Raw genomic sequence first — 10,185 nt, 5'->3', positions numbered from 1 at the left:
TCAATAGAAGAAATAAAAGTAGCTGCTGAAATGCTGTGCTGATTTAAAGCTCAATCTCCATGAGTCCATGGCACTGTCACTAATATATTAGTTCTGTCATTGGAAGCTCTGACTGCTAAGCACAGACTAACTGCTGACTATTCTGTCTGTGTTTTTGTTATGCATAAAACTGCCAGTTAGGAACCCAGCATCTCCAAACCCTCCCAATCCAAGCTAACTGGAAAGAAGACAATCAGACAACAGCAGCTGCTTTAAGATCAAAATCTTGGAGACATCATTACTCTCAAATTACATATTCTATTAAAACTAACACTCTAAATCAGAACTTACAGTAGAAGAGGATGAGTTCTTATCTGGTGCAGCGTATCGGAAAAATGTTCCAACTTTGTCTACAGATACTGGACTGACTTCTTCCCAGCCATTTACTCTCACTTGCAACTGATGAATTCTTAGATCGTGTGTGTGCCTACCAGGTTAGATCAAGTTAAATTACTGTTAACCATTATTATACAGTGTAAATGCCAAACAGTCCAAACCAAGAACATCCTCTGGAGTCTGAATAAAGAATTTCACTGAAGCGTTTAAAAAAAAAAAGTCTCAAGAGTTTTTCCATTTCGTGGATAAAGACAGACCTGATTTTACGTCTGTTCAATTGTTCCACCTTCCCTAATGAACATACAGAAGTACAACTATGTTGTACAAGTGAAAATAAAAGTATGCTACGTATTTGTTAGGAATTTCTTCTAGTTCTTAACACTGATAACGCTTATGCTCAACAACCAATGCCCCCAGCCTCCCCAGTCCTTTAGGATAAAGGACATCTGATTTGTAATTGAGGCCCCTAAGTCTTTCTAAAAGCTCATAATGATCCAACTCACACCTAGGAACAGCTGCCACCAATAGCAATATATGCTGCTTACGAGACAACTGATCATTTCACTCTATACATGAGTTTTAAATATTTAAAAACAAAACATTAACAGGAGATTTAAAAAAATAACCACTTTTTATTTAATATCTGCTAGTGCCCTCACAACTATGATCCTGTGTGTTCCATATATGAGTGTGTCAAAAGACATCTCACAGCCTGGTCCCTTCACCTGTGTCTGAGTTTCCCTCTGGCTTCAAATTCAAATGGAATCTCTTCCCCAGTGGTAACTTCTTGCCATTCGCTGACATTATGGGCATCATCCAGCAACGTCCCATTTTCCTCAGGAACAACACCTGGACTCCCACTGTGAGACAGTGCAGCCCTGTGAAGAGAATCACATCATTTTACAAACTGACAAAAGGACTACTTCAAATAACAAGTGCTTTTTAGTCTGCCTCAGTCTATAGAAGTCCTGCAGTAAACACATATACATCGCGAATGCGTCTCACTGGTTTTCAAATTCTCTTGGGCCTCTTGAAAAAAAAAAAAAATCCTTTTTTTTTTTGTAGTAAAACTATCTCACTGTCGAAGAAAAGGCTTTTAACTAAGAAAGACTGGGAGTTGCCTATGTTTCTCTGCAAGAAAACGAAAGCACTGAAAACAATAGGGTTTGGCTGACATGTTAGAGAAGCCAGACAAATATTGTCAAAGTGATCCCACAACAGCTTCTTACCGGGTAGGTGTTGTAGTTAGGGTAGCAAACCACAGAGTGCATCCAGTATGATTTCTAAGAGCAAATGGAACAAACGGCTGCCTACGTTTTGGAGTCTTCATTTCAGCTATAAAACAGAATAAAGATTTGTCTAAATGCTTATAAGAGCATTCATCAGATGCTAATGTAATATGAGACACAATGGCTGGAGAACCACAGCCTGCACTACTGAAGAAGAACAGATCAAAGAAACAGCATAACAGATTACTAAAAACATTTAAAAATGTAGTAACTATTATAGAAATGGTTACAAAGGAAACAGAAAGTCGTCCCCTACATCAACCGCCCCAGGAACTGAGCTTAATCTGTATGCTCTTTTGTTTCTTCATATCAAGTCTTGTAAAATACTATGCCTCCAGTTATAACTAACATGTAGAAAACCTAACTAAAAACCCAATCATAATCAGTAACTTTTCACGTACATACAAATGCTCATAAAATATTAAACACATATTCACTTATAATTAAGATTTATGCTCTATTTAACGTGACAAATACGGGATTACCCGGTACCCTCTTTAAATGGGACTTTTCTCCTCAAAGACTGAATAAGTAGAATTATTTTCCTATACAGGATAAAGCCTAGTAAAAAAAGTATGAAATATAATTTGAATGCAACCAAAGGTAATCTGGTTTTGTTAAAATGCTGGGACAGCAAAACCCCAGAACAAGAAACTTCACCTACAATGTTTGACTTTTTTCAAGTATGCATTACTAACAAGCACACAAGCGTTACTCTCGTCTTCCATACTGCAGTACATCATATCTGTGAAAATATTTGCTATGTCTGGACAGAAAAAAACCCCTGTCAAATTCCAGTAACTACTTAAAAAGGAAGATAAATGGCTGCTTCCTAAATACATACATCTTTTTGTATGAGAGAAGTAGGAAGAAGGCACACAATAAATCAGCTGCTTAAAGAAAAGGTAAGACAGAAATGAAATCTATTCCACAGAATTTATCTTCAGTCACTCCAAAGGCTGACTGATCTCAAGTTGAAGTACTTCATGTTCTGAGACCCATTCATCCCACTACCACGTGTTGAACTAAGAATAACTTCAGCACAGGTTTACAGAGGCAAGAGGGATAAGGCAGGGTGGGTAGGTAGGTAAGTTTTTGAAGGAGTTATTGACGATTGCATACAACTTTCTTCCAAATCAATGACAACAAATTCCTATATACCTTACATTGTCACTGCAGACTTAAATCTGATCTCTCTAAAGCTTACAGAGAGAGTTCTTTCCAATTAAATGGCAAGAAGATGAAATTCTTGAAAATGAAAACTCTGATTTTTGCCAAGTACAAATAAAACAATCTTTTTAGTGTTGAGCTTGACTTTATACAATTTTTTGGCTAGCTCAGGTTCTACAAAATTACAGACTAGAAGCCAAGTGAACTTCTACTCTGGCATTTAATCGATGGCCAATTTATTTTTTGAGACTTTTAAAAAAGAATTTTTGGGACTATGGCCTGATTTTCAAAAGAAAACATAATGTAAAAGTTGCATTTTGAGACTACTACCTGAAAATAAAGACTACTGTTACAAGGAGGTTTTTTTCGTAATTCATTTAGTTGCAACACCCACTAAAAACAAAACCTCTTAATATTTATTGCTTGGCTGTTTGTTTTTTTTTTCCCCCCAAGAAAAACTTCCTGAAAAATATCTCAGAAGAATAAATTGTTCTATCATTTTCCGGTTTTGGGGTTTTTTTTAAACATCTATGAACTGTCTGCAACCACTCAGAGAAAATGTTTCTAAGGGGCAGTCTGAACAGGCCACAGATGTAAATTTATAGAAAGCTTTCTCTCCTCCCATTCAGCAACTTTTCTATAGGGGCAACATATTCATCAGGTATGCTGTTTTGTCTTCCATAATGTCACAAATCTTAAAAAACAAAAATTAAAAAATCTTACTTTAATCTGGATGGTTTTGCCCAAAGACTGTACTGTCAAATACAAAACAAACAAATTAACAGGGTATTTATTAGGAATGCCTTACTCCCTAAGGCTTATTGAAAACAGATTGTTCCTTCCGAAGGCATCTTAAAGTTTTAAGTAGCTAAATATACATGCTGAATCAAGCATAAGTATGTATATCAAACATACTGTTGGATATTTTTAGAATAGAAAATAAAAAATCTTGTGATTTTATTACGCTATTTTTAATCTCAGTATACTATCTCTCTAGAAAAAGGACATTGAATAGTCAACAACTCATATAACCTTCCTCAAAAAGACAGTCTTCCTACATAGGATTAGTTATACTTCTCCCTTCTTTCCTGAAGGGCCCAGAGAGGAACATAAGAGAAAGACCAGGATGAAATATTAAGTTAAGCAGCTTAAGTAGCTGTTATGTTGTTTGGTTTGGGGTTTTCTGTTTGTTTGTTTGTTTTAAATATAGAGGCCAATCTACCAGCAAGTCACACATACAACACAGTATTTATTGTACAAGAGCCTTCCAAAAAAGAAAAAAAAACTTTTTGTCTCTCTCTGCTATACAGTACCTCTAGCATAGATTTGATGCTCTAGGTTAGTCAAACTGGCTGTACTCCTAGTTCTAAGGTAGACAAGAGGAAGGCCTGGCAGACAGGAAAGACAAAGTTAGCAGGTAAGAAAAAACACAAATACAGGTAGACTCTTCCCCATCATGCATCAGGAAAGACACAGACAGTTGGCATCATGCAATCTGTGTATGAGTCAAATGCCACTAAGTTGGCATTTGAATTACTAAAATTTCTTCCAGAAGTGACACCGGGAGAAAAGCTGAAAAGACCTGCCACATATCAAGAGCTATTACTGAGAATTGTTTCACAAATATAACAGCATTTTTTCCAGAAACTCAGTCATTTAGGTCTTTGGGGATACAGAAAGAAAAAGACCACCTCTGAACTGCACACACCCTGAACTCAATACTCTTATTTAATCTTTGACAGGATAGTCACTCATTAATTGAGAAAGTGTGACAGAAAAAGGAAGCAGAACTAGCAGTGCAAAGTTCTCACTCAAAGCTAAGTAGCCAGAAAGGTTTTTGTTTTTAAAGACCTGAACACAATTGAACAAAAAATAGCATTTTTGTCTTTTTTGCCAAATATCTCTAACAAGTCATTGTATGCTATGAAGACCAAATACTTATGTTTGTAATACATTAGACAGATGACTCTCTATGTCAGGACTGTTTCAATTAAAGTGTGATTAATGAGTATCATACTCTGCCCAAAACATGGTGGATCCACCGAAGAACCCATCCAGTCTTCTGAACTGATTACATTCACTTCTTTGTCCTGTTTACAGTAATCTTCCATCCATGACTGTTTGGTACATGTGTATTGTTCTAGAGGAATATAAGCAAAGACAGTGAATGTCTCCAAGGTGGCAGTAAACAAAGTAATTGAAAAGTATGTTGAATTCATAACACTAAAGTTACTCCACTTCAACGGCAAAAGTTTTACCTCACTGCTTTTTCTATGAACCTCTTCCATAAGTTAAAGACAAACAACAGCTCATGAAATCACAGCAGCATTTTCAAAACCTAATGTTTTTATATTCTTAAGATTTTTTTTTTAAACTTTCAGTGGAATTCCATGTTCTTAAGATACTCCTGTGACAATGTAAGACCTCTCGGTGAGGAGGCAATTAACCTTAAATATTTTCATGTTAGAAGCAGTTTCTGATTTTTTTTTTCTTTTTAAGAGGTACACGCACATTCCTGCATAAATATCAAGACACCAACAGAGTCCTCTGGCACAGTACTAATCAGAAGCTAGCCCTACTACTTGTTATCACTAGTATTACAAAGCATCATGGGAACTCCTAGGAATCATTGATTTGCATCTTTTCCTCCCACCTCGGCTCCCTCTTTCTGCCAACCCCACAGGCCTTGCGGGAGAAAGGAACGAATATTCAAGGAACAAGGAAGGTTCTTCTGTTACATTTGCAAGCTCAGCCATTTACATTTTTTTATTATGACCACCAAATTATTCAGATTTGCATACCAAAGAAGCAACAATATTTCTGGGAAACGCACATAGTCATAGTCTCAGAACACAGAAGCTTACATGAAGTTTGACTTAATGATGAACAAAATATTTTGATTTCCTGAGGTGGGAATTGACAGCTCAGGTTTTCAGAGACTGCAGAACTGAAATGAGTAGCTCCCCACTATGCTTGTCAATGTACTGAAAAATGATGAGCTTATCAAAATATTTTTAAGTACTGTAAAGTATGGAAAGCTTCAGATGAAAGCCTGTTTCTGATTAAAAATAAATTTCAAATAACATATGAATTTGATAGAATTCGTATGACCAGAGAAAGAATTCCTACTAACCTCTAAAATATGTAGCTCATGTCTTTACACTTTCACAGTATCTGATAAAATACAGGCTGCCTAAATGCACACCTGTGTACAATATCACGTGAAGTATCTAGGGACTTGGGCCAAATCTCCCTCTCTCCATCTATGGGACACCAGCAGGACTCAATTAGAAATGTCTGCCATTTTCAGTACAGTGAAAACTAGACTGTACAGTGATGCTCTCGGGGAATACTCCTACGTACCTATGAAGACAGAGGTAATGTTTATATCCAAACGGTGTTTAGCCTTTACTTCCAGCTTCAGTCGGGAAGGGTGGAGGCGGCTCGAAGCTTGTTGTTGCCAAGAAACTGAACATGGCCATGGCTCAATAAATGGCTCCCAGCCTGAGAACAAACAGAAAACATCACATGTATTACACATTTGAAGGCCACACTGGAATGCTGTTTACATACCTAAGTATTTAATAATACAACTTTAATAATGAGATCCTTTACTTTCAATCTGTGTTCAAGATGAACTTGTAAGCCTACAGATTTAATTTACTAGCTAATACAAAGTTGCTCCAGCTCCTCCATTTGAACCAGCGTATACTCTATGTAGGGTCTTGCAGAAATATCTTAATTCCAAGGAAAGCATTAGAAGGCAATTACAACTTCATATTGAAGTTAGCTGGAACTAAGTTCTCTGAAATAGTTTTGAAAATTAATTTCACACTGTAAGTTGGCCTACTATTCAGTATCACAGAAGACAAAGGTCTAAAAGCTATTTAAAAAAAAAACACCCTACATATTTTTAAAAACAAAAAAACTACCTTGTTATTGACAGATAATTCCTAAGGTTGTGGCCACCAATTTTATAACAGAAAATTTAGTTTCTCAATTCAGAGAAAACACACAACTAGATTATTTCTTTTGTCAGTGGCTGACCTGTATTGAGGCATAACTTGCTTTTTTGTATCTAAAATATAAATTATGATGGTCTTCTTATGTTAAACCATTGTCTTCAGCCTAACCGCCTACCCCCATGTGCTTTTCCTCCCTGAAATAAGTAACAATTTGAATGCATCGAAACAATTAAATACTAAAAAAGAGAAGTGAATACAGAGACAGCAAGTTACGTAACTGTCATGTTCTTGGATAACCTTTTTATGCAATCACATTTTAAAAGTTCAGTGCAACTTTCATATCAGCAATCACTCTACTTTCCACATCCCTCCATCCAATATCAAGTTAGGATATCTTGTCTAAGATCACACGTTCTCACAGACACACACACGATCACAGAAGTCAAGCTTTCACATTCCCTTATATGTATTTCATGTTGGGTGAATTTCAGGCTACTGTAGTAGGCAAGGCTGTTTTCCTAAACTTAAATAAAGAAAACAACAAACCCCCCAGTATTTCACCTGAAAGCTCACGATTGTAATAATCTCCAAAGAGGGTAAAATGAGCGTAGCCTTCAGGGTTGGCTCTCAAATGTTGGAGAAAATTCAAACCTGCAAAAAAAAGTGAATGTTATATTAATGCAAAACAATGAAGTTTCCTGATTTTGTGAACTGTTAAGTAAGCAATGGAAGGTTTTGTCTTGTCTTTTACATTGAAATGGTACAAAAAGCATATCATAATACTCTTCAAATAACATTTATAGACAGCCATGCTTTACAACACGGAGCCTCCCTAGGGTTCTGCTCAGGACAGATTCCATTTGTTGTGTGATGTATAAAGGGGAAACCAGAGTCTTAACCCTACAAAGACTGTAATCTGCTTAAAAACAAAATTAAAACAAACATTAAAAAAAAACAAAACAAAACAAAAAAAGAACCCCCAAAACCCCACACAACAACCACCACCACCAAAACACTGTCAGTTGAAGTCCTAAGAAACTGGAGCATGGTGCTGAACATACACAGTAACTGATGGTAATTTTATGCAACTCACTCAGCAAAACAAGATACTCACGTGAAAAGGTTAACTCAGCAAGGGGAACGTCACAGTCCATGCAGTCATCAATAAAGCAAATGCATATACTTTCTGCTTTTATTTCCACTCCAGAGATGAACTGAAAAGGCACAATCCCCTGGCTATCTCGACCGGAAGAGGTCAGGGAAACCGGTTTCAAAGGCTCAGCATTCTTAAATAACCAACTTGCTGCTTTTTTCAAGTCACCTTAGATAAAATGAAACGACCAATCACTCATCATCTACTTTCTCAATGAAATGTACTTATTTAAAAAACATATGGAAGCAAACAAATTCCCTCTCTCTCACGAAATATAGCAAGACACCAACAGTACCTTATATGTGTTCAATTTAATAACATAAATACGAGAAGATTATAAAAATACATTGGTATTTTCTAAGAATAAGAAATGTCTTTTGAAGTTCGCAAACCAAGTGGCAACAAAATATAAATCTATATTAATACTATGAATGCCTATAAGTAAGTTGGGAAACATGACAGTGCTAAAGAAAAAGAATCACTTGTGTTAAAGCTTCATCTTCTTTTCATGTGTTACATGTAGAAGTAGGTGAAATATATGATTCAAAAAGGCAGAGATGAAAACAAGTGCTCTAAAGAGAAAGAGATGGATAATAGCAAGAAATAGGTATACCACAAAAGAAAAAAACAAACCCCAGCCCAAACCCCCAAACAAAAATACACTCAAACACCCCACACATGACATCCCAAAAGGCAGGAAGGATCTTTGGGGGGTGGTTTCTACACAGTAGTAGAACAGAAAAGTGAGAATGCTAAAGATTACTTTGGCTCTGTGTTGGCATATAAAGAGAAGGAAATACTGCCTGTGCATCAGCTACCTTACAGTCTGAAAGTTTCTTCTTAATTGCAAGTTAGGTAATATGAACAATCTGCAAGGCCAACTAAGAATACTTGAGGTTACCTTGGCAGATCAAAAGAGCTTTACGACAATCTTCCATACTGAATCCCAACTCCTGGAGGCGAGCCAGCTGTACCTCTGTAATTGAACAGTTAACCAATCATAAATCCTTGATAGCTACTTGTTTTCACTTCTAAAATTAAGATATATCTGTATGAAAAATGGGGGTTGGTTTGTTTAAGATTGCAACTGTAGAAAAAGCATATGATTCAGCACTGCTTTTACAAAAAAAAACCCGAAAACCAACCCCCCCCCCCCAGTGTTTACATTCTAGAATATATGGGCTATTTTTATTCTCCTACAGGAAGCCAACGTACTCCATGAATTTCAGTTGGGACTAAAATTTTTTTTTGTAAACCAACCCTTCATTTAGAACACAATTACTTATTTACTTTGACCTCCCCACATGACTCTCAAGTGCAGTAGCAAAGAAAGCCTTTTTCACTAGTGTGTATTTCCTCATTATTGTCAGGCAGCGGTTCCGACTACACACAATTTTTAATTTGTAAAAAAGCAATGTCACCAAAACACAAGATTACTACACACGAAAAGATCACTGGTAATTATGATGCTTTCCATTTCACTATCAATTTAACGAGTTTGAAGAGGTGGCCCCTCTTCCCCTTTAAAAGTTTGCTACCTAAGAAATACTCCATCACGATGATTTATAATGACAAGTGATGCTAAATAAAACTTACTATAAAACAACCCACTGTCATACTACAAGCAGAAAAATAATAAAAAAATAATTATACCATCAGTATAATGCTATCATCAGATAATTCAAAGCAATGAAGGGTTTTACACAAAGAAGATATCAACATCTTTTGTGTTTAGCATATAATCTAGCTTCACACTGCAGAAACCTCCTTTAGATATAAAAAATGGCTTCACTCCAACAGTTAAAAACATACCGAGAACGGGATCCAACACACGTTTGGGTGTCTCTCTCTTTTCATGTGTAAAGGAGGAAGACTCATTCACCAGTGCTAAACTAGAAGGATTAGCAGTATTTTCAGCAATCGATACAGTTGAGTCAGGCATAGCTGCACTAGTCTGTTGAGGAATTGACTTTGCAATTGCCAAGAACAGTTGAACATCATTGTATGACAGTCTGATATCCAGTGCTTGCAACTGAATCTAAATGAAAAATTAAAGATTCAGTTACCCTTTTAAACATGTTTTTCCTGTATACTTTGGATATTAACAAAGCTTTTCCCAAAGGAAGACAAAATTTAATATTAAAATCCGATGACTGCACTGTTTTAAAGCTCCACTAATAAAATTACCAAACTTGTTATTATTTACTAACAACTAAAAGCATTAAAAGCATCT

At 36.1% G+C, this 10,185-nt stretch overlaps 1 protein-coding gene across 1 annotated transcript in view; it reads right to left on the bottom strand.

Moving 5' to 3' along the window:
* Nucleotides 1-10,185, bottom strand: part of VPS13D (vacuolar protein sorting 13 homolog D (S. cerevisiae)) — a 109,183-nt gene that overhangs the window by 63,209 nt on the left and 35,789 nt on the right. Inside the window, exons 34-43 of the mRNA XM_009325291.1 lie at nt 9,765-9,990; nt 8,854-8,928; nt 7,914-8,120; nt 7,361-7,450; nt 6,198-6,338; nt 4,852-4,974; nt 4,148-4,222; nt 1,605-1,710; nt 1,101-1,253; nt 331-466 (exon numbers count right to left, since the gene is read on the bottom strand). Of these exons, the coding sequence (XP_009323566.1) occupies nt 331-466; nt 1,101-1,253; nt 1,605-1,710; nt 4,148-4,222; nt 4,852-4,974; nt 6,198-6,338; nt 7,361-7,450; nt 7,914-8,120; nt 8,854-8,928; nt 9,765-9,990 (1,332 nt within the window). The remainder of the gene's footprint in view (nt 1-330; nt 467-1,100; nt 1,254-1,604; nt 1,711-4,147; nt 4,223-4,851; nt 4,975-6,197; nt 6,339-7,360; nt 7,451-7,913; nt 8,121-8,853; nt 8,929-9,764; nt 9,991-10,185) is intronic.

The sequence above is a fragment of the Pygoscelis adeliae genome, unplaced genomic scaffold (assembly GCF_000699105.1).
Source record: "Pygoscelis adeliae isolate BGI_AS28 unplaced genomic scaffold, ASM69910v1 Scaffold36, whole genome shotgun sequence".
In the NCBI taxonomy this organism is placed as follows: domain Eukaryota; kingdom Metazoa; phylum Chordata; class Aves; order Sphenisciformes; family Spheniscidae; genus Pygoscelis; species Pygoscelis adeliae.
Note: the sequence above shows the minus strand (reverse complement) of the source record. Positions and strands in the feature narration are given on the sequence as shown.